The sequence below is a fragment of the Moschus berezovskii genome, chromosome 11 (assembly GCF_049115385.1).
Source record: "Moschus berezovskii isolate FMDL1 chromosome 11, NW_MosBer_1.0, whole genome shotgun sequence".
NCBI lineage: Eukaryota > Metazoa > Chordata > Mammalia > Artiodactyla > Moschidae > Moschus > Moschus berezovskii.
In genome coordinates this window covers 6,291,280-6,316,271 of record NC_142470.1, presented here as the reverse complement: position 1 = coordinate 6,316,271, position 24,992 = coordinate 6,291,280, and the positions used below count along the sequence as shown (strand labels likewise).

The following is a 24,992-nucleotide window of genomic DNA, read 5'->3' as shown; positions in this document are numbered from 1 at the left end:
TCCCAAATATTCTGGCACATTGTCTTTTCATTTTTCTTATTGATTTCTAGTTTAATTCCACTATGGGCAGAGAACATACTTTATATATTTTCAGGTTTGTTATGACCCAGGATCTGGTCTCTCTTGGTGCCTGTCCGGGTTGCAATCAAAAGGACAGTGTGTTCTGACGTTGCTGGGCGGAGTGTTCTGTAAATGTCAGTTGGATGCAGGTTCAATTTTTCTGCATTCTTGCTAGTTCTATGAATTAATTACATATGCTGAGTGACCACACAGAGGATTTGTTCAAAGAGGGGACAAAGTTGAGGGACAAGGAGCCTTGGTCATCAAGAGGCAGTCCTCACAGCTGCATTGGTGTCGTTCGTTGCTCTGTCTTGGGAGGCAGACACATATTTGTCTGAATCACCCCAGTCCCTCTGCTTCCTAAAGGGGAGCTCATGGCTAGCAGAGGAGTTTCGGATGTCACCTATGGACATCCAAACACACATATGCCTAAAATCTTATTTTCCATCTCTCCTGACATTGAAAGAATCTGTTTATTTATTCATAGCTGCGCCGGGTCTAGGTACAGCGAGCAGGGATTACTCCCTAGTTGCGGCGCGCAGACTTCTCAGTGCGGTGGCTTCTCTCGTTGCAGAGCACAGGCTCCAGGTGTGTGGGCTCCGTAGTTGCGGCACAAAGGCTTAATTGCCCCATGGCATGTTGGCGTCTCCCCAGACCAGGGAGCGAACCTCTGTCCCCTGCACTGGCAGGTGCATTCGTAACCACTGGACCAGCAAGGAACTCCTCTCATGGCATCTTTGAGGACGGGAACCTGAAACAGTCTGCATCTTCACTTCCTTTCCCCCATGACCTCCTAAGGAACATTCTGCTGTTTTCTCCGAGACTCTGGGCTGATAAAACGTAATGGGTAGAGAAGTTGAGATAAGTCAAAGGGGCTAAATTAAGTTGCGTTTTAAAAAGAGTTCATTGCTATGAAGGAGAAAATACTCGATGTGGGAGGGTGTGGAGAGGAGAAATTTAGAGCTACAGCTGTGAGGATGAAATGACTTCAGGGGAGAAGTGTTGACAGCAGACTTTTACGGAGTTAGGCAAGATGTCAGGAGGTGTAATTCCCCTTCTACCGATACTCCAAGAACCTTCAGTAAAGGCTGACTTGACTCTTTGATGCCTTTGAGTCACACTTGTACTTCTTCGGGCTATGACACCTTGCCGAGTTGGACCTGCAGGTCAGGCAGAGGCCAAGCTGTCATTCAAGGCGTTAATTTAGGGGACACCCTACAGGAGTTTGGGAGAGTAGGGTTTCTTTCTTTCCAGGCCCAGAAGGCACAGAACTACGCTCCCTACGCCAGCAGGGGAGAATTGGCAAGAAGGTTACATGCTGGAATTCAGAGAACTCCTTAATTTTGAAAGTACTGTATTTAAAGTGGATCACTTCCTCCAAAAGCAGGTCATCAACTCCCTCAGCGCACAGTTGTCTGGTTACATCAAAAAATATATTTTCCCCTTTGTCAAGTTCACAGAACTAGGAGGAATCACTTGGTGGGGGGAGGGCTTTAATTAGAAGTGTTTGAGGGAAAAAAGGGGAAACTACCCATCCTAAATCCTGAACCCACCTCCTCCCATCCCTCTCCGCCAGCTCTCTGAATTGTAAATGGGAAGGGGAGAATTAGAACCAATGATAATAATAGCTTGCTGTATCCAACAATTATTGAGTGCTTGCTGAATGCCAGACCATTTCACATGGAGTGAAAGCACCTAGGCCAGGACCTGACATTACGAAGATGCTCAAAACCTGTTTGCTGACTGACTAACACCAGCCAGGTCTACCAAAGTTGCTTCAGTGCTCAGGAATTTCGCTCCTTTTAACGGTAAGTCAGTTGCCATTTCAAGAGAAAGATAAGCCCGTGAAGCCATCTCCTGAATAAAGCAACATTTCTCCACCTTCAGTATTTCAGACTTTCGTTATAAATGGCGGAAGCCCAGCCCAAACAAGCCTAAACAAGAAAAGAGAACTTATCAATTCTTATGATCACACCACAGAAAGTAGGGGGTGGGGAGCAAGGACTCAAAGGGTGATACGCTTCCTTCTCTTCCTCTTTCTGCTTCTTGTCTCTCCTGGCTTCTTTCTCCTACTTCAGGTGGTCTCTCCACCCCCAGAAGTGCAGAATATGACTGCTGGTGTCCCTCCTACTCACAGCCTTCGAGCCCTGTCAGCCCAGAAGCAAGATTCTTCCCCAGTAGAAATATCCCAGGGAAGGATGTTGGTTGGCTCCACGTGGGTCACATGCTCATCTCTAGACCAACCCCAGAAAAGTATTTTGATTGGCTTCACTTGGCTCACATGACCATCTCTAGATCAATCCCTCTAGCTGGAGAGATGGGACAATATGATTAGTTCAGCCTGGGTCATGTGACCTTCTTTGTTGGGGGGCCGTCTGCTGAAATACATTTCCTGAAGCAATGGAGCCCTGCTGTCAATTGTAGGCAACAGAGGCGAACTTTTGCTGATCTCAGCAGTGTAGTTGGGCACTCACACATAAGCCAGGGAGTCATACTTGGTGCTAACCAGGTGGAAACAAGCCCTTCCAGTCCCAGTCGGATGACTAAAGGCTGTGGCTAGTACCACTGCCCCTGCCACACCAGGAACTTGATCTTGCTGCCACTGCCACCAAGGAGCCAGCAGATTTTTTGTGTCTGGCTCTGGACCCAAAGGCCAGCAGAGGGTATCTGATGGGTACAGCTCGTAGTACCTGTGCTTCAACTGCAGGGGAGGGCCGGAGATCAGGTAACGGTATTTTAACATTGTGGCTGGCCGAAACTCAAGGCAAATGTCCACCGCAGGGTATATATCGAGCATTCATGCAACAGCCACTAACCACTTTGTTCCTAAAGCTTCTGCTCCTGCAACGTAAGCCTGTGTCTACTAAATGTCAAATGAGATGTCACCAGATTGCCTTTTGTAGTGGAGTTCACCCCATAAATCTTGGTGCTTGGCACACAGCTCCTCTTCATGCTGAGAAGGTCATGACTTGATGTCTGGGCTGGCAAGTATCATTTCTCTCTTTCAGATTTTCCAAGTGGGGTTTCTTAGGAGACAGTTCCAGGCGCCATTAATTTAAACATCTTTAATCTGATTTATTTTGCAATTCCCTGCTTTAATCAAAGGTCAGCTGTCCCAGCTCAGTTGTTAGGATGAATCTGTTTCCTCGATGGACAGCATCTTCCCGACACTGTGGACCTTTTGCTGGAAATCTCAGGAAGTGAAAGGAGACTTGGGAGCAGGGGTCCTGGGTGGTGGTGAATCCATCATCCTCCCCCAGAGGTTGAGCTCAGCTTTACCCAGAGGCAGAGGAAGGCCCTGGCTGCCCTCCCTAGATCCCCTAATCCTTGTGCGTGCGTGCGTGCAGGCATGTGTGCATGTGTGTGCACTCAGTTGTGTCCGACTCTTCGCAACCTCATGGACTGTAGCCTGCCAGGCTCCTCTGTCCATGGAATTTTCCAGGCAAGAATATTGGAGCGGGTTGCCATTTCCTTCTCCAGGAGATTTTCCTGACCCAGGGATCGAACCTACATCTCTTGTGTCTCCTGCGTTGGCAGGTGGATTCTTTACCAGTTGAGCCACTGGAGAATGCCTTACTCTGTTTTTCCACTTACCCTCCTCAGACAGCCAAGTCCTGCCTTAAAAAAATATTTTTATTGTGGTGAAATACACATACCATAAAATTCACCATGTCAGTTATTTGAAAGCATACAGTTCAGCGACAGTTCATATATTTGTGTTGTACAACCATCGCTGCTATCCAGTTGCAGAACGTTTTCATCACCCCAGAAGGAAACCCCCTTAGCCACTAAGCAGTGGCTCCCCCAGGCCTCCACCCCCAGCCCTGGGCTACCACCGCTGGATAGCCCTGGGCTACCAGTCTGCTTTCCGTCACCATGGATTTGCCTAGTTTACATTCTGGATTTTTCCAGATTCCAGAGATGTGTTCCATATAAATGGAGTCATACCATTATATGGCCTTTTGTGTCTGGCGTCTTTCACAATGTTTTTGAGGTTCATCCACATTGTAGCATGTGTCAGAACTCCTTTCCTTCTCATTGTTGAACAATATGCCATATTTTGGGTTCCCCTGGTAGCTCAACTGCTAAAGAATCCACCTGCAATGCAGGAAACCCAGGTTTGATTTCTGGGAAGTTCCCCTGGAGGAGAGATAGGCTACCCACTTCAGTATTCTTGGGCTTCCCTGGTGGCTCAGACAGTAAAGAATCTGCCTATGGTGCGGGAGACCTGGGTTTTATTCCTAGGCTTGGAAGATCCCTTGGAGGAGGGCATGGCAACCCACTCCAGTATTCTTGCCTGGAGAATCCCCATGGACAGAGGAGCCTGGCGGGCTACAGTCCCTGGGGTCGCAGTCAAACATGACTAAGCACAGGACATGCCGTATTTTGCTTGTCCATTTGTCTGTGATGGACGTTTGGGTTGTTTTCTCCTTTGGGCTGTGTGAATAGTGCCGCTATGAGTGTCCGTGCTGAAGGACAGGCGTGTCTCAGTGAGAAGCTTTTGGCTGCAAGTAACAAAGAATGCAATGTGATTGGCTTAACTCTGAAGGAAAATGCATCATTGCCTATGATGGAAAGGCACACCTAGGGCAGCTCCAAAGAGCCCTTCTCTTTGCTCATTTCTTCCCCACAGGCTGGCTTTCCTCATGGTTTCAGGCTGCAGAGTTACAGGGGGCCTAAGCGGACACGACATCACTGAGTGGAAGGAGAGGGGCTCTTTCTTCCTTGTGCCTCTTTTTCTAGAAGTTTTATAGTTTAACTTTTACACTTTGGCCTACTGATCATCCTAACTTCATTTTTGTGTATGGTGTGAGGTTGGGTCCAGGTTCATAATTTTTTTCCATACAGATATGGGCTGTCTAGTTGATTCAACACTGTTAGCTCGGAAGACTTCCCTTTCCCATCGGCACCTCTGTCAAAAATCAGTTGCTGGGCTTGGGGGAGAATGCAGCTGTTGCTGCTAAGTCGCTTCAATCGTGTCCGACTCTGTGCGACCCCATAGACGGCAGCCCACCAGGCTACCCCATCCCTGGGATTCTCCAGGCAAGAACACTGGAGTGGGTTGCCATTTCCTCCTCCAATGTGTGAAAGTGAAAAGTGAAAGTGAAGTTGCTTAGTTGTGTCCGACTCTCAGCGACCCCATGGACTTCAGTCTACTAGGCTCCTCCGTCCATGGGATTTTCCAGGCAAGAGTACTGGAGTGGGGTGCCATTGCCTTCTCCATTGGGGGAGAATAGATACATGTATATGTATGGCTGAGTCCCTTCGCTGTTCACCTGAAACTACCACAACCTTGTTAATCAGCTACACCCCAATACAAAACAAGAAGTTTAAAGTTTGAAAAAAAAAACCAGTTGCCCATGGATATGCAGATCTATTGCAGGACTCTCTTCTGTTCTATGGGCTGATCCCCTTTTCTTTTTTATAAATTTGAGGATAATTGCTTTACAATGTTGTGTCGGTTTATGTCATAGAGTGGCGTGAATCAGCCAGAAGGATATCATCTTTCATTTTGCCCACACCACTCTGTCTTAACTACTGTTGCTTTCAAATAAGCCTTCAAATCAGACAGTGACCTTGTTCTTTTGTATGTCTCTTCTGAAAACACCCTAGCAGGATACCCTTCACATCCCACTGGCCAGAACTGCATCAACTCCCAATCCCATCACAACCACTGGCCAGGGGACTGGGGACCACATGAGTGAGCTAGCCCATCAGAATTTCACTTGGAGAGGGGAATGATGAGTAGACACCTGAACCCAAAAGTCACAGGTGAAAGCCAAGCTTTCCAGGAGGAAGTGGGGGAAACTTTAGGGTGAAAAGCCAACAGTTTCTGCCCAAATGCACAAAGCAGTTCAGTGGAATTTTTAGTTAGGGGGGAGAGAGAGAGAACAAAAGAATAAAAGGGACAGACAGGAAACCTCAACTCATCCTGGATATTCTTCCCAGCCACTGATGACAATGACAAGGGGACATCATGGCTATAAGTGACAACAAGGCTTGGCATACAGTACAGTGGGCAATGACCCCTTGCCCGTGAGGCGGGCTCCTTCCTCCCTGATGACAGCATCAGCGGCTCGGTGACACTTGAGCTGTATCTGGGGGACGACGGTCGGGTCTGGGTGGTGGGGAGCAGGTCTTGGGGCTCTTGGTGTGGTTTAGCTCCTTTCATTGCTCAGTCTTGGAGGCATGGGTATGAGTAACAGTTCCTGTAACTCTTAAGCTGATCAAATATTTCTTGTGACCACCTCAAACCATTCCTTAGGGCACATGTGACTTGGAGGCTGGTCCCACAGAGGGATGGATTCGGCAGTAAATCACTCAAGTGCCTGGCTGCCTGGAGCCCGCACACCGCTATGATGATTCTGGCTCCCCGGCTCCTCCTTCTTATCCTCAGTAGCTCCATCTTCCTGACTTGTTTGTCAGTTCCTTCAACTCCTCTCTAGTTCTGTCCTCCAGGGCCCTCACTCAATTCTTCAATTCCTTGTAGAAGAGAGAAGCAAGGCTGTGAGATGGTTCCTACCTCTCTGGCCTTGGGTGTGCGATCACACAAGGATGGGCAGACTTATGTACATGATCGCTCCTCTCTCTCCTCTCATTTTCCCCAGGCAGTTTGGTGAAACATGGTAAGCTATGACTTTACAGCATTTCAAAGGTGCTGAGGGTCTGAAACATAAGTCCGAGTCCAGCCCAAGGGCTGCCCACCAGGGTCCACAGTAGCTCTGGAAGTTCTGCTTGTTGGGACTCCTGTACAAGTCATCCGCCCACGTTTCTGGCGCAGGGTGATCAAAGGTCTTAGACAAAGGTGGGCGTGGATGCCAAGTCCAGCCTGGACACGTGACTTTGCCTCTCAGATCCTCAGTTTCCCCATATGTCACATGAAGGGTAAGTATTGATCTCCGTGGTTGTTAGAGGAGATCTAAGGAGGCGTGATGCAGCCTGGCACTCAATAAGGATAGGGCAAATGATCTCCATCATCAGTATTTTTACTCTTTCAGAGGAAAAGAGCAGTTTCCTTCAGGGAGAAGACTGGGGTGGGACAAGGTGAGAGGCAGGTTTTAGAATCACAGAGGCTTGGGACTTCCCTGGTGGTCCAGTGGTTAAGACCTCACCTTCCAACATGTGGGTTTGATCCCTGGTCAGGGAGTTGAGATCCACATGCCTTCTGGCCAAAAAAAACCCAAAACATAAAACAGAAGCAATATTGTAATAAATTCAATAAAAACTTTAAAAATGATCCACAATAAAAAAAAAAAAAAGAATGAGGGAGGCTCTAATACAGCTGAGACTAGGATGCATTTAGGGAGTAGGATGTGAGGAGGGTAAGGAAGGCCCATGGGTGGGGAAGGGGCCACTTTTCTTGGACCAGCCAAGTGTCTAGAGCCCCAGGTTTTGATCCAGCCCCTCAGCTGGTCTTGGATCCCAATGTGGACACAGTAGACAGGCCTGGATTCCCAAGCCAAGGCTGAGAGTGGTGGGAGGAACCATAAGAGTGCATGCCTTCTTCGAGTGGATGGGCCAGACCCACGATGCTCTGCATAGCAAACATGTGGTATGCAAGGAAACAAATAACCCCACTGAGACCGCTCCTTCTGGAAACAGGGGAAAAATGTGGATTATCTGGAGTTCAAAAATGTGGGCTCCCAGGCGGCCAATAAAGTCAAGGTAGTGGGATAGACGCTGATTGATGAGTTTGGTTCTGTTTTCTCTGGCCTTGCTGTGCTCACACTTGGTGCTGTAAGGCCTTTTCACTTGGGTGACCATGGTTACATTTTTGGGAGCACTGAGCACCCAGAGGGGCTCAGTGGGGCCATCCTGGATGCTGGGTGCCTGCCAAAGGCTCCTTTCCATGGCAAGGGGAAGGGAGAGAGAAGCTTTGCTGTGTTGAGGCAAGTTCCCTTGCTTTCTTCCTCTGACTCCAAGGGCCCCTGGAAGTGGTTCTAGATCTCGGGGGGCTGCAAGAACCACTGGAGGTCATCTTGTCGGCCCCCTTCCACCTTGAAGAATCCTACAAATGGGGAAACGAGCCAGAGAAGGCGAGGCTACCAGGCTGTCTGAGGACTCAGAGTCATGGTCCCATGGTTCTGGCAATCTGCCTGAGAAGCATCTTGCTTTCTGTGGGTCCTGTCTTCTCTCGGCTCCTCTGGGGAGAAGGCTTATGGCTTCTTGGCATCTGCAAGCTTGACGCTCTGAACTTGGGCTGCTGTGACCTTTCTGAAAGGCAGACTGGAGCAGGTTGCTTCCCAAAGGGCCGTCTTCAACAGCTCCCAGGGCCTCTGCAGAGACCCCCACGTGTGCCCTTTGTAAGACACGTGAGGCCCTTCAAGAGCCAGCCTCTGTCCTCCCCTCTGCCATTGCTCTCCAGTCGATGGGCTAGCAGTGGGTCTCTCGTGTCCTCCTGCCTTTGCACATGCTGTTCCTGCTTCTCAAATGCCCTTCCCTCTTGTTCTTGAAGGTTTCTCAGGCTCTCCCTGTGGCCTCCTCTGACCCCCTAGGCTCAGCCACTCCTTCCTCTGAGCTCCCAGAGCTCTCGATCATTCCTCTATTAGCACTTATCTCATTGACTCAGAATGATTTGTTTACATGGCTCTTCTCCCCAGGGTAGGAGGCATGCCTTCCACATCTGCATGTCTTCCCTCCCCCAGCAGTGCCTAGCAGAGCGCCGGAAGCCCAGCCTGGGCTCAGCCAGCATACGTGGAGTGAATGGCCAAGGGACGTGTGTGTCCTCAAAGGTCCCCCTGCACGTGGCCTGGAACGTCAGCGCCTGTGAGCCATGCCTGGCTCCTGGTTCCTGTCCCCCTTTGCCTTCTCACAGCTGGGGCCTCTCTTCTCCTTCCAACAGCTGGCCCAGCCCTGCCCAGACTCAGGGGCCAGCCACAGCCTAGCCCAGGGAGATTTAAAGAGCCCGTGTTCAGAAGTGCAGGTGACTCAACCTTCCATGAGCTTGAACGCAAGTTCTGTTGTCACCTGGGTCTAGATTCTTGGTTCCCACCACATCCCATGAGACAGGCAGCTCCCCAGAGACCATTTTCCCCAGATCTTAGTCCTTCTTATGAAAGAGTCTAGAACTAAGTCCTCCTGCTCTAGCCCTAGTCTAGAACTGAGTCCTCCTACTCTAGCCCTAGTCTAGAACTGAGTCCTCCTGGTCTAGCCCTAGTCTAGAACTGAGTCCCTAAGGATATGTGTTGCTTCCGTCCCCATGGCCAGCGCCCAGCCACTGGCCCTCTCTGATACCCGCTGACCCATTTAGGTGGCAAACCTTCCCTGGGAGCCTAGCATGTGCAGGTGAGGGTCTCTGCTGCCACGGAACTCACAGAAGGGGTGGGAGGAGCAGAGATGACACTGGTGATACAGGTGGGCAGGGCTAGGACAAGAGGCCAGATGGGGCTCTGCAGTTGCAGGCAAGGTGCTGCAGTAACCTCAGAGGCGGGGTCTGAGCTGAGATGGAGGGGGCAGGGAGACATTATGAGGAGAAGTGGGGAGGGGGTCTTTTTCCTGGTTGAGGGCTCTGAAAGAGCAGGGTCTGGAGTAATCTACCACCATGCCCCACATACAGACCAGAACCTTCCGTCAGGTCCATGGGGCTGCCTGTGCCTGTCCTGGGAGCAGGGTGTTCCTGGGGAAGGGCTGAAAAGTGAGAGGACTATGGCTGCCTCCCATGGTGCTCCACCCCAGGCAGGCCCATGAAAGCTGTTTCTTCTTTATTTTATTGTTTAGTTGCTAAGTTGGAGAAGGCAATGGCAACCCATTCCAGTATTCTTGCCTGGAGAATCCCATGGACAGAGGAGCCTGGTAAGCTGCAGTCCATGGGGTCGCTAAGAGTCGGGCACGACTGAGCAACTTCACTTTCACTTTTCACTTTCACACATTGGAGAAGGAAATGGCAACCCACTCCAGTGTTCTTGCCTGGAGAATCCCAGGAATGGGGGAGCCTGGTGGGCTGCCATCTATGGGGTTGCACAGAGTCGGACACGAATGAAATGACTTAGCAGCAGCTGCTAAGTCGTGTTCAACTCTTTTATGACCCCATGGACTGTAGCCCACCAGGGTCCTCTGTCCATGGGATTTCCCAGGGAAGGATACTGGAGTGGGTGGCTGTTTCCTTCTCCAGGGAATCTTCCTGACCCAAGGATGGAATCCGCATCTCCTGCATTGGCAGGCAGATTCTCTACCACTGAGCCACCTGGGAAGTCCCTCTTCTTTATTTAATCAGTCGATATTGAGTGGGTCCCCACCATGAGCCAGGGACTGGGCTGGGCACTGGAGGTGGGGGGCGCTGATCTGGGGAACCAAGATGCATTCCTGCCCTCAGAGGACTCACGGGCCAGTCAGGAGAGAGGCATAGGGAGAAGCCACGAGAGCACAGCGTGGGGTTAGCAGTGGTGGGGCCCCAACTCTCTCCAGGTGGTGGGAGGGAGCCCCGTCTGGGAAAGGATGGCCACAGGGGCCCAGATAGCACCACGAGCATCTCACCTGTGTCCCAGAGCCCTCACGTGGGAGCCAGCAAGACCGGTGGGCAGAGGGATAGCCCTGCCGCCTGGGGTCATCAGATGACCTACGGACAAAGTCATAACTCTTAGCAGAGGCAGCAGAACCCAGAGGGTTTGGGATCGTTCTAGTTGAGTCTCTGCTATTTGAGAGCCGAGTGATTTTGGGGCAAATGACTGAGCTTCCCTTTACTCATCTGTAAAATGGGTTGTGTTAACGCCTCCCTCTAGGGTTGCAGCCAGCCCCTGAGGAAACAGTAACTGTGATAAGGCTCAGCAACGTAGTCGCTGCTCAGCTTCTGTGGCTCGATTGTATTAACCGTCCGAAGAGACAATAGCTGCAAAGCACACATCCCTGTGGAAAGAAAGGGAGTTGCATTTTGTGCGTGTGTGTGCGTGTCTGTGTTTGCGTGTGCGTCTGCCTGTCGGAGAGTTTTTAGGGGGTTGGGTGCAGGGAGCCACAAAAGCTAGGGCCGTGGGCAGACCTCCAGGGCAGGGGACGCGCGGTCCCCCTCTCCTGCCCTCGCAGCGGGGCGCGGTCGGCGGGAGGCGCAGGTGTCCAGTGGGTCCCGCGCGTCCCCATCCCTCGCCGCCTTGGCCGGGGCCCCAGCTCCCTTCTGCCGTCCGCCCCGCGTCCTCCTCTAACCTCGGGTCTGGACGGCCGAGCAGTGGGGCCGGGAAAGTTTGAGTCACCGTGGGGGGAGCGGAGGAGGCGGGCCCGTGACCCTGAACGGGGTGGGCTCTAGGACCCGCCTCGGGCTCCCAGCAGGGGGACCCCGCCGCAAACGCAGGTCCCGCGCGCACCGGCCGCGGCGGGACGGAGCGAGAGGCCGGCTGCAGCGCTCCTCGGGTGGCCGCTGGGTGCGAGAGGGCGGTCGCGGTCCCCAGGCCCCGCGCGCCTCCTCCGCGGCAGCCGCAGCCCCTCGGCCGCGCTCAGCATGAGGCCCCGGGCGCCGCTCCTGCGGCTGCTGCTGGCGGTCTCCGCGGCCGCCGCGGCGGCGGTCGGCGAGCCCGGGACGGCGCTGTCCCCTGCCACGGGGGGCGCCACCCTGGCCATCGTCTTCGACGTCACCGGCTCCATGTGGGACGACCTGATGCAGGTGATGGACGGCGCCTCGCGCATTCTGGAGCGCAGCCTGAGCCGCGGCAGCCGGGTCATCGCCAACTACGCGCTGGTGCCCTTCCACGACCCAGGTAGCGCCCCCCGCGCCCCCGGCCTGGCGCCCTGGCGCCGTGCGCTCACCCGCCCGCTCTGCGCCCGGGGCGCACTGAACGCCCGCCGGCGGCACCGCGGCCCGGCAGGGGCGCCTTCCCCACGCGTCGGCTCTGCGCGAGCCCCGGCACCTGGGGCAGGCCTCGCAGCCGCCCCGTCCTCCCCACCGCGCCCCTGCAGCCCCGAACCTGCTCGCCTCTTCTCCCGCGCCTCCCCGCCCGGGTCGTCAGGCGGGTGACGGAGAGGCGGGCGCACTGCCTTCAAAAGCCGCGAGGTCACCTCCCGGCTGTGCGACTTCGGCAAATGACCAGTCTCCGGGAGCCTCCCGGAGCATCACCTTCCCCGCCTTCCCCTCCCGGAGCATCGAAGGGTGAGAACCGCCTCCCAGGCTCGCTGAGATGTTGAGCTGGGGCCTTGGTGTCCAGGGCCTGGCACGTGCGCGCCTCCACTGGGTTTGCCGGTTTGCCCTGTTAGTTCTTAGACTTTGCTCCCATAGTGGGATTCGGGGGCCAAACGCTTCATATTGCCCTTCACCTGTTCTCGAGAGAAAAACAGCAGCCAGGTGTTTTCCTCCACCCAGCTTATTCTCACTGCCAGCCCCCCCCCACCTCAACCCTCTCTCCCCTGCAGGCAGCACCTCGCCCCCTTCAGCAACCCTACCCCGCCCCCTACCTTTGAGCTCAGTGTGAAGGCCATGCCCTTGAAAAGGCTCCTGGGAGACCCCGCTGTGGGGAGTTTCAAGGAAGACAGCTGTGCAGCGGTGGGCTCAGGCTCCCAACCTTGGGAGTGGCAGGACTGCTTGTTCTCCGACATTTTTATTGAAAAACTTCAGACTTACAGCAACATAGGCAGAAAAAAAACACATGAACACCTGTCTGCCCACCACTCAGATCCCGTGATTAATTTTACAACGTTTTGTCATGTCTACATTAGGCACCTCCCTGTTCAGAAGGATAGCTTTCTAAAGCCAAAAATTAAACTAAAAATGGCAGAGTTTTTTGCATAATTGTACTACAAAGTGTTCTTGTTCAGAGGAAATGCACCCAAGGCTAGATAAGCTAGGAAGCCCTGTTAGGAGCGTTTTCCTTCCTTAATCACAGCATCACTAGAGATTTTTGAAAAGTCGGGTATGGGTGGGTGTGACATAATCCCTTACAGCCCTCAGGCTGAGTGTGGAGTCCCTCTGCCTCCAGGAGCTCTGGGCTATGCAAGGCTCTGTAGCTCACAGCCCAGAAGCCAGGGGCCTAGAAAGATTTCTGGGAGCAGCAGAAGCTTGGCTCCCACTTGGAGGTCAGGAAAGAGCGAGGGTAGGGGAATTGTGATATTGTGGGGTGTGCGGTGTGTCCTGGGGGCTTCAGCTCAAACACAGCTCATCCTCTGTCCCCGTAACTTTCTCACTCCCTTTCTAGGTCATTCTTGGGCTTCCAAAGATGATGCATTGAAAGGGCTTAGAGATCATTTAATCCACCCCTACTCTTACAATTGGAGAGACTGAGGCTCTGGACATGGACGGGACTTCCCCAAGGCCACCTTCCAGGCTGACATACTTTCTGACTGATAGTTTGAGCAGACTCAGGGAGATGTTGAGGAACAGGGAAGCCTGGTGTGCTGCAGTTCCATGGGGTCACAAGGAGTCGGACACGACGAGCGGCTGAACAACAGCAATGCGTATTTGTCTCTAAAATGCTTGGCTCTGTTGGCGGGCAGGGGAGCAGCCTGTTGGAAGCAGATACAGTGTCCCGGGATCCATAGTGTCCTCACTGTCCCCTCTCTGGCCGTCATCTTCTTGAAGCCCTCGTACCACCCGCAAGATGTCCTCTCCTCTCTGGATGCTGAGCACATGCGTGACCCTCTAGCCTTCACTTCATCTTCTGCAAAACAAAAAAATCCCACCCCCCTTTCCCATCTCTGCTTCCCAAACCATGCTGGCTACAGACACCCCAGGTCCGGTGGAGGGGGAACCTCAGTGTTCATTGAGTCCTTGCTGTGTGCTCAGTCTTGTGAGGCTCTCAGTGTGAAGCAGGCAGGGTTCACGCCAAGGAGCCAGCAGCCTGCTGGCAACAAGATGGGCGGAGGGTAGCAGGTATCCCTCCTGACGGTTCCTGATGGTTGGTTAGTGTGGGAGGGGACTCATCAAAGGCTCTCTGAGGAATCAGCATTGGAATGGGACCTGAGGAAGATAAAGGGAAATTGATCAGTTTTTGACCCCCTGCCGGGGGATGCTAGGTGCCAAGGATACAGAGGGACGGAGGTCTTCCTAAACACATGGAGCTCGCTGAGTTGTGGTTGACATGTTGGGGCAGGTGTCTGTGGATGTGGAACCTGGGTGCAGGAGGGGTGAGATGGGGCAGCTGGGAGAGGCGAGATTGGTCCAGGCTGTCGTTAGCGAAAGGTAGGGTCTGGCTGCTTGCTGCTCAAAAGCCAATAAACAGGCTGGGTTGGTGGAAAGGAAAGTTTGCTTTATTTCAGATAGCGGCAACTGGGTGGGGGAGGGTGGATGTCCATCCAGTGGTCGACACCCCTCCACCCCCAACCACCACACTGACAGTCACTGGGGAAGAGCTTTTGTAGACGGAGGGAGGGGTTACATGCAGAAATAGCACAGTCGGCTCTGACAGTCATCTTGAAACTGATAGTCGGTGGCCTGACCAGCATCATCTTGGTTGTTTTGGGGGGCGGGAGGAGACGGGGACGACAGAGAATGAGATGGCTGGATGGCATCACCGACTCGATGGACGTGAGTTTGAGTGAACTCCAGGAGTTGGTGATGGACAGGGAGGCCTGGCGTGCTGTGATTCATGGGGTCGCAAAGAGTCGGACACGACTGAGCGACTGAACTGAACTGAGCTGAATCTTCAGTTCCAGGGTCGGTCTGTTTCCATTTCTTTGAGGCACATTCTCAGAACTGGGACAGCTTGTGTCATGGCTACAGTCTGGTCATCATGTAGTTAACTTCTCCACCTGGTGGGGGTTTCAATATCTACAAGGTGGCTCACAGGATATGACTCAGAAAATTATCTAGAGACCTCGAGAAGGAACCAAAGATCTTCGACTACCCTTGATGAGTACATTGTTAATATTTGGTCTCCTTTGACTGTTTCCCCTTATTTCTGCATATTCACACTTCTCTGATTAAACTTAATCTTTGACTGATGTTTTTCCACAGAAAACAGGCAGGCAGAGGACATAGGCGGGGGGCGGTTGGCAAGGGCCATGGTGTCCTGCTCCATTTCACATGACCACGGTCCGAGGGCTCTTAGACCTCCTTCTGTGGGTTTTGAGCGACCCTGAGTGTTTCTGAGCAAGGATTAGAGCTGTGGTTGAGGTTGGGCTATGTCTTTTGACTTGGCCAGTGGAATTCCCTTTGGTGGAAGTGGGGCTGAGAGATTGGGGTTTTAGCTGACAGTTCAGGGCTTTCCTGGTAGCTCAGACAGTAAAGAATCTGCCTGCAAAGCGGGAGACCTGGGTTTGATCCCTGGGTTGGGAAGATTCCCTTGGAGAAGGGAGTGGCAGCGCACTCCAGTGTTCTGGCCTGGAGGATTCCATGGACAGAGGAGCTTGACAGGCTACAGCCCATGGGGTTGCAGAGTCAGAAGCGACTGAGTGACTTTCACTCACTCACTCAGGTCCCAGGGCTGTGTACTGGGAGGATCTTCCTAAAGGAAACCCCTACATTAAACCCCAGAGACCACACTTTGCAAGGCAAGTTTCAAGTGGTTCTGGGTGGCACATGCTTCAAGATAAACCACAACCTGCGCTTTGGAAATGTTTTTTTTTTTCTTTTTTTTTAATGAAAAAAAAAAAAAGGTGTGTTCCCAAATGGCAGAGTTAGAATTTTGCTAATGGTTTTATTTTGGCTGAAATTTAGGTTGTTTTCAGTTTTTCTCTATTAAAATGTCGCGAAAAGCACTCTGGTGTGTAAATCTTTGTCTGCATCTTTGATTGGTCTTTTCGTTGGATTAAAGTCTTGGAAGCAGAATTCCTAGGTCATTATATAAACACACTGAATGGGGGGAGGCAACTCTTCACATTGTTTTCCAAAATGTTTTGGAAGTTTAAACTTCTACCAGAAGCATCTGAGGGGACCGTTTCAGAGCAGCTACCCTCACCCTAGTGTGCTGCGTGTGTGCTCAGATGCTCAGTCTTGTCTGACTCTTTGCGACCCTATGGACTGTAACCCGCCAGGCTCCTCTGTCCATGGGATTTCCCAGGCAAGAATACTGGAGTGGGTTGCCATTTCCTTCTCCAGGGGATCTTCGTGACCCAGGGATCAAACCCATGTCTCCAGCGTTGGCAAGCAAATTCTTTACCGCTGAGCCCTGGGGAAGCCTGAACAGCTAATAAACTGGAAAGAGGCATTGTGTTTTTGTTTTTTTTGTGTGTGTTCAGTTGCATCTGACTCTTTTTGGCCCCGCCAGGCTCTTCTGTTCATTAAATTTTCTAAGCAAGAACACTAGAGTGGGTTGCCATTTCCTATTCCAGAGGATCTTCCAAACCCAGGGATTGAACCCCAGTCTCTTTCATTTCCTCCACTGACAGGCAGATTCTTTACCTCTAGTGCCACCTGGGAATCCCCAGCCCTAGCGATTAGGATAATAATATTCCCCCCAATTCAAAAGATGAAAAGTGATCTTTACTGATTTCAGTTGCTAGTGAGTTTCAGTAAGTTCCTAAGTGTTCACTAGATTTTGTGTGTGTGTGTGAATTTCTTCTTTTGTAAATTGTCATTTCCTTTACTCATTTTTTAGTGGTTTTCTTATCAGTCAGTATGAGGACTTTATATTGATGATATTATTGCTTTTCGTTGTAGGGTTTTGTATGTTGTAGCATTTTTCCTGATTGTTTGCCTCTTAATATTTGTGGTTCTTAATGTTCTGAAGTTTTAAATGTTTATGTAGCAAATCTAGTGACTTTTTCCCTTTGTAAATTTCTTCACTTTCATTCTTAGAAAGATATGATTTTTTCTTATCACAAAATCAGTTAGGTAAATGTTCTGAGTTTTTTCATTTGCTCTCTTTTTTTCTCTTTATGTTTACTTTTTAAACCTGGGATTAAAAAAAATCGGCATATGGTATTAAAAATAACTTGATGTGATTCTTCTAGAACAGGATAATGGTTAGGGTACATTGTATCAGATATTCCTTTCTTTTTCATTCATTTGGATCCTGTCTTTATCCCAAATTACTTTATCTTTCCATTCTGTCCTATTGTATGACAGTTCTTGTGCCAGGGGCACAATACATTCATTATTTGGGTTTATAATGGGGCAAATCCTCCCTCCTATTCTTTAAAAAAATTTTTACCCCCAGCCTTATTGAAGCACAATTGACACATAATATTGTGTTAGTTTAAAATGTCCAGTGTATTGATTTGATACATTTATATATTGCAAAATGATTACCACCATAGCATTGGCTAATGCTTCCATCTTGTCACATAATTGCCATTTCATTTTTATCCTGAGAACATTTGTGATCTACTTTCTTGGCAATATTCAAGGACATAATACAGTATTATTAGTGATAATTACTATGTCCTTCATTCAATTCCCAGAACATATTCATCTCATAACTGGAAGTTTGTACCCTTTGACTAACATCTTATTTCTGCTACTCCCTGACTCCTGGAAACCACCACTTTTCTCTGTTTCTATGAATTTTGATGGTTTTATTTTTTTTTTACATTCTATATATAAATGAGATCATACAGTATTTGCCTTTATCTGACTCATTTCACTTAGCATAATGCCCTCAAGGTCCATCCAAGTTGTCCCAAACAGCAGGATTTCTTTCTTTCTTGTGGTCAAATAATTTTCCGTTGTGTATGTATGCTGTATCATCTTTATTCATTCACAGTTGACCACTTTAATTTTTATCTTTTTTGCCACAGTGTGCAGAAGGATCTTAATTCCCTGACCGGGGATGAAACCAATGACCCCTGCAGTGGAAGTGCAGAGTCTTAACCAGTAGACCACCAGGGAAATCCCAACAGTTTAAAATTTTTAATGAGCTTTTAATTTCAGAACAGTTTTAAATTTACAGTTCCCATATACCCAACATCCAGTTGTCTCTATTATTACCATCTTCCATTATGATGGTGCATTTATCTCAACTGATGCTAGGAAAATTGAAGGCAGGAGGAAAAGGGGATGACAGAGGGTGAGATGGTTGGATGGCATCACCGACTCAAAGGACATGAGTTTGAATAACCTCTGGGAGTTGGTGATGGACAGGGAAGCCTGGCCTGCTGCAGTCCATGGAGTCGCAAAGAGTTGGACATGACTGAGCGACTGAACTGAACAACCCAATATTGAAATATTACTAACTAAAGTCCGTTCTTTATTCAGATTCCCTCAAATTTCCCCTAGTCTGTTTCAGGATCCCATCCAGGATCCTGTGTTACATGTACCTGCCATGTCCCTTAGGCTTCTTTTGGTTGTGATGGTTTTTCAACCTTTCTTTCTGATGATCCTGACAGTTTCAATGTGTATTGCCCATATGTTTTGTCCCTCTGTCGTAATTTGCTGGGTGTTTTTCTCCAGTTAGACTGGGTAATGGGGGGAAGATCACAGAGGAACAGGGCTGTTCTCATCACATCATGTCAAGGGTACATGCTATCGTTGTGACTTATCATTGCTGACGCTGACCTTGATCACCTGGCCGAGGTTGTCACCTGTCTTCACAGAAGCTTACTTTTTTCTTTCTCCGTTTCTGTTCTATCCTCTTTGGAAGAAAGTCATTACATGCAGCCCACACTTAAGAAGTAGGGAGTTGTAATCCACCTCCGTGAATGTGGAGTATTTACAAAAATTGTTTGGAAATCTTCTGCAGGAGAGAGTTGACTCCTCTCCATTTATTTGTTTATTCGATCGTTTGTATGTATCAGTATGGACTCATTGTTTTATTCTTTGGGTTGTATCCAGTACTGCTGGGTTTATTTTGTTGCTCAGGTTTTTCCAACTTTAATCATTGGAAGCACTTTCATTTGGCCTCTATGTACCTTTGACATACACTTACTGTTGTGAGCTATTTTTTAAAGCACTTTCTTACTTTCTGGCACTACAAGCTATTCCAGACTCATGTATTTCCTGCCCCAGTTCTAGAATTAGCTGTTTCTTCAAGGAACATTGGTTCTGTTTATTAAAAGATGGTATTTGATGCCAGCATTAGACACCAGCACCCAAGTGCTTCCCAGGTGGCACAGTGGTAAAGAATTCGCCTGCCAATGCAGGAGACACAGGAGATGTAGTTTTGACCCCTGGGTTGGGAAAATTCCCTGGAGTAGAAAATGGTAACCCACTCCAGTATTCTTGCCTGGAGAATTCCATGGGCAGAGGAGCCTGGCAGGCTGCAGCCCACGGGGTCGCAGAGTTGGACACGACTGAACACACACGTCTCACTTCCCCGAGTGCGAGGTGTGCTTGTTGCTACCGGGTTGTCACTGCCTCTGTATCTTTGGCTGACAAAGCAGGAGATACATGCTGTATGTGTAACTTGTGTATGTACCTATAACTATTTCTGTATTTACCATCTGTATCTAGATTAAGCTGAACGAGTTCATTCTGCAGCCTCCAGCTCTCTTTCATTGCCACGTGTATCCCCCTAACCTCCTACTCTTGCTCATCCGTAACCTCCCCCGCCAACAGTGACTAACCTGGCTCTCTTCACCCACCACCCACTATCACTGACACAACTGTTCAGTGTCAGTGCGCGTTTATGGTGGTTTTAGCACTGCTAACTTGCACCCCGTGGAAAGCAACTTTGTTAACAGGAGTTCTGTCCTTTTCCGTTTAGTCTTGTAGATGCCACTCATTTCCAGAGTTACTTGGCCTGGGACCTTCTTCATGTTCCTTTTTATTCATCTTCATTTTCAAAATATTCTTAAACATGATTCTTTTCAGATGAAAAGTAGAAAAACTTAGTCAACTCCCCCTCCCCCAATTTCCTGCTGTGATTTTGCTCAGAATTGTGTTAAATTTTGATTTGGGGAAGAATTATCATTTAAAAAATTTAATTTTTTCCATGTAGGAGTGCTGTGTGTGTGCTGTGTTAGGTTGCTCAGTCGAGTCTGACTCTTTGTGACCCCATGGGCTGCAGCCCGCCAGGCTACTCTGTCCATGGGATTTCCAGGCAAGAATGCTGGAGTGGGTTGCTATTTCCTTCTCCAGGGGATCTTCCCCACCCAGGGATTAAGCCCACGACTCTTGTGTCTCCTGCACTGGCAGGTGGATTCTTTATCTCTGTTCCACCGTGTTGGAGACCTCTTCCTTTTTTTTTTTTTTTTGCATATTTATTTCCTTTATTGAAAATTTGTAGTCTTTTCCCCTTATAGGTTCCACCCATTTCTTTTTAAGATCATCTGTAAATATTTGGGGTTTTGTATGACTATTTTGACCAGGACTTTTTTTCATTACATTTTTTGCAAATGAGTATTGCTAGTATGTTGGAAAGCAATTTATTTTCATATATTTATTTTGTTTCCAACTTTCTTACTAAAGGGTTTTTAAAAGACTAGTTCTAATTTTTTTTTGAAGGAGTAATGTCTTGAGTTGTCTAGATTGACAACCACAGCCTGTCCAAATTATAATATTGTTTCCTTTTTTCGAATCAAATTTTTCACTCATTTGGAATGTTTTGTAGTATTTAGCAGCTAGAGCTTTCAGAACAGTGTTAAGTAATAGTGATGGCGGAAGTGGGTCTTGTCTTTATTGTATTCTTTTTTGTTGGTTCTTGATTTGAAGTTTTCTTCATCAGATGGAGGAAGATACTCTCATTCTTAATTTACCAAGGGTAGGAAAAACACTCCCAAACAAATAAACCCCAATAGCTCAGTGGGTCTGAGTCTGCGGTGCAAGAGACACAGGACATGTGGGTTTGATTCCTGGGTCAGGAAGATCCCCTGGAGGAGGAAATGGCAACCACTCCAGTATTCCTTACCTGAAAAATTCCATGGACGGAGGAGCCTAGTGGGCTATAATTCAAAGGGTCGCAGAGTCAGATACAACTGAGCACTGAATTGAAATCTGACAAACAATCAAACAAAAAAAGCCAAATGAGGGTGGGTGCTCAATATTAGCCAGTGACTTTCTGGCTTTGCTGAGATGTTTGTGAGATCTTTCGCCTGTTGACCTCTTGATGTGATTCTTTCCTTCTTAACCATTTCCACATTCCTTGCTTAATAATCCACCATGACCAAGCAAGGATTATTCTTTGGTATACAGCTGGATTCTATTTGCCAGTGTCTTGTTTGGGACTTCTCCACTCATTTCAATATGTGTGATCAGTAAGTGATATTCTTTCTTTGTGCTCTTTGTCAAATTTTGGCATCAAGGCTTAGCTCTTTCAGTGAATAAAATTATTGTTTCCTCAAAAAATTACAAATTTAACACATGCTTGTTAAATGTTCTAACACTACTCTCAAGAAATGCAAACACTTTTAATAATTTTGTGTGCTTCTAGACTCTGTGTGTGTGTGTCGTTCACTTATATACATACGTAAACTTCATTTTTTTATTACACAAAAATAAGATGATATTATGCATACTGTTTTGCAACCTGCTTTTCTGCCCCACATAATACATCATGGGTATCTTTTCATGTTAGGAAATATCAATCCACCCTATTGTTTTCATGACTACAGAAGGTGTTACAGGAAGGATCTTAATTTTTTAAATTAATGATTAATTATTTTAAAATTGGGGTTTGGTTGCTTTACATGCTGTGTCAGTTTCTGCTGCACAATGAAGTGAATAAGCTGCGAATATACATATATCCTCTCCCTCATAGACCTCCCTCCCACACCCATTCCCCCAGCCCACCCCTCCAGGTCACCACAGGGCAGGAAGCCGCGCCCCTTGCTCTGTGCAGGAGGTTCCCGCTCCTGTCGGTTTTATGCATGGCAGTGCACTATGTCGGTACCGGTCTCCAGTTCATTCCATCCCTCCTCCCTGCACCGTGTCCACATGGAGAGATCTTCATGTATCTTCTCTTGACTTATCCAGCCATTCTCATGTTGTGGAATAGGTTGCTTTGGGTTTCTTTACAACACACACACACATGTGCAAAAGCATAGCTAGTGGATAGGTTCTCAGAACTGCAGTTGCCATTGTTAAAGCACATGAGCGTTTTTAACTTTAATAGATATCAGCAAACTGTCCTACAAAAGTGCTATACCATCTTGCCCTCTCACCTAGAGAGTATGATACTGTTTTTCCCAACCTTGTTGGCATCCAGGGACATTACTCTTCCTGTTTTTGCTAATCCAAAGTGGTGACCTGTTTTAATTTGTGTATGTCTGATTGAGGGCGAGTTTGAGCATCTTCTCTGGATCACCAGGTGTCCTGCCAGCCTTCCGCAGGGAAGAGGTGGTTTTAGCTGGTCAGCAGCCAGGATTCTTGTCATTGTTTAGTCACTCAGTCATGTCTGACTCTTTCGCAACCCGTGGACTATAGCTCACCAGGCTCCCCTCTGTCCATGGGATTTCCCAGGCAAGAATACTGGAGTGGGTTGCCAATTCTTTCTCCAGGAGATCTTCCCGACCCAGGGATTGAACCTGTGTCTCCTGCATTGGCAGGTGGATTCTTTACCACTGATCCACCAGGGCAGGAGCCAGGATATAGGCAGGCGAAGTGAATGTGTTCAGTAGGCAGAACTGCCCATGAGGTGGGGTGACTCGACTTCTTGCCACATGCTCCAATGTGTTCGTGTGTGTGTGTGTGTGTACCGGTATATACTGTCACCCTGGAGTAACACTGCTATTAACAAACTCCTCATCATGAAACAGATAAATCAGTCTTTGCTCTGAGCAGAAAATCCAGCCCTTTGACCTGCCCCATGGTGCATCTCTCCTTGGACAGGCTTGTCCCTATCACGAGGGCACCTCATCAAAGTGCAGTGTCCCTGTCTGAGCTTTCCAGCATGACTGTGCAGGGCAGGGGTGTGGGGATAGGAGCGGGCTGGGCATGCCTCCGAGGGGAGAAGCAGGAGGATGGGGACACAGTGAGTCTGAGAGTGGGAAGGCTGCCTGCCCGGCAGGCCTGGGGTAGCTAAATGCATTTGGTCCACCCGGTCCCCAGGGATCCCTGACAGACTAACAATTCACTCACTCCATATGTGATTCTCAGGGGATTGCCCGGGAAGGATGGGCCAAGCAGGATGCCAGTTTGGGCTGTGGCACCTTTAGTCAGTCCTGCCAGGCTCCCAGAGAGGGGCCCAAGTCCATTAACCACTGGGTGGTGCCTGTAACAAAAAGGCCTGGGCTTTGAGAGGTGGGGAGACAGGAGTGACCTTTGAGTTGAGATGGGGAAGGGCTGGGTGTGTGGGCGGTGGTGGTGGTTTAATCACCAAGTCGTGTCTGGTTCTTTGTTACCCCGTGGACTGTAGCCCACCAGGCTCCTCTGTCCATGGGATTTCCCAAGCAAGAATACTGAATTGGGTTGTCATTTCCTTCTCCAGGGGATCTTCCCGACCCATAGGTCAAACCTGGGTCTCCTGCCTTGCAGGCAGATTCTTTACCAACTGAGTCACCAGGGAAGCCCTGGGTGTAGGTGGCAGGGGGGTCCATGTAGGACTGGGGGTAGCACAGTGGGCAGAGGGAACAGCACAAACGATGGCTCTGAGGCTGGCAGGAGTGTAGATCTGAACATCTCCCATCTCCCTGAACACGGGGGTCTGGCAGATGTGGATGCTCAAGGCAGAGCCTGAATCCATCATGTGATCAGGGCCCAGGAGACTCTCAGGAGACACGGATTCTAGATTCCTGGATGCCAAGGAGGAAGCCGAGGAAGGTTCTGAGGTTCTGGGGCTATTTTAGCTCTTTGGACAGAACCACAGTTGCTTCCTGCCCTGCCTCATCTGCCTTCAGCGGTGTCTTCAAGGGAGTCCATTCAGCCAGCCCTGGGCTCAGGAACTGTTGTAATCTTAGCAGGCCAGACTTCCTTTTCTCTAGCCCCTGCTTTTTAGACATGGGAGGACTGAGTCCCGGAGTGGGGACACAATTTGCCAACCATGGTGGCAGATGGTGGGACTCTGCGTGGGGCCCCTGCAGTTGGAGGAGGGGGCAATATGATTTTTTTTCTGAGCAAATGTATATTAAGTGCCTAGAACAGAATTGGGTGCTTAATAAATATCAAAACAATGGTAGCTGTCCTTGTCATCATCACCATCATTCTGGGACTCAGTATAACCAATCATGTGGCTTTGAAGCCAATTATGTGGCTTGGGACATTATTCCAGATGGAATTCTAGACATTATTCTAGACTCAGGGAAGAGTCCTGGACGTGAGGTCTTTCTGCGATCAGACTTCTGGTGCCTGACTGTGGCCTTGACCACTGGGACACACAGAGTGGGTGAGGGGCTGGACCATCCATCACCCACATGAAGGACTGGGTGATTCTTCTTGTGCATGATCCTCATGTCCTAGAGGCTCCACACCCTCCTCTTGTCGAGTGGAAAAACTTCCCTATGGAGAGATGGTTCTGGGCCAGGCTCCTGGGACTTGCGTGCTCCAGGACAGCACAAGGAGAACCAAGGTCGTGGGTTTAATATCCTTGGGGCCAGCAAGCCCTGCTCGGAGAGACTGCACACCACATCTGCCCAGCTGTTTGGCAAGTGCCCACCTTCAGTCACGAACCTCCCTCCCCCTCCAGGAACAGGAATTTGGGGCTGGGGAACAAGTGTCAAGTGTCTGCAGCTTCATGCGTGGTTGAGAGCTTGGATCTGGGGTTGGACAGACCCATATTTGAATCCCATCTCTGCAACTTCCTCATTGTAAGATCTTGGGAAGTTTGCTTTCCTTTCCTAGCCCTTGAGTTCTCATCTATAAAACAGAGATAATAAATAGGAGGCTATAGGTTGCTAATGTGTTTTTTTTTTTCTGAGCAAATGTATATTAAGTGCCTAGAACAGAATCAGGTGCTTAATAAATACCAAAACAGTGGTAGCTCTCCTTATCATCATCGTCAACATTATTCTAGGAGACGGAATCGCCAATTAGGTGGCTTTGGAGCCAATTATGTGGATTGGGACATCATTCTAGAAGGAACGTGGTTCTCACAGAATTCTTGTCCTTCCTCGAACCTCAAAATGTGACCTTTTATGGAAACAGGGTAATTGAAGATGTAATTAGTCAAGATGAAGTCATGCAAAAATAGAGTGAACCCTTAATCCAGTGTGACTGGTGTCCTTATAAGGAGAGAAAAGGCACAGGGAGGAGGCCCTGCAGCAGTGGAGGC

General features: G+C 49.2%; 1 protein-coding gene across 4 annotated transcripts in view; it reads left to right on the top strand.

The window, feature by feature from the left end:
• Positions 1-11,420: 11,420 nt before the first annotated feature.
• HMCN2 (hemicentin 2) overlaps positions 11,421-24,992 on the top strand; it is a 173,898-nt gene continuing 160,326 nt past the window's right edge. For all 4 annotated transcript variants that reach the window (XM_055399540.2, XM_055399542.2, XM_055399541.2 and 1 more), the window contains exon 1: positions 11,421-11,741. In XM_055399540.2, the coding sequence (XP_055255515.2) occupies positions 11,486-11,741 (256 nt within the window). In that variant the 5' untranslated portion in view covers positions 11,421-11,485. The remainder of the gene's footprint in view (positions 11,742-24,992) is intronic.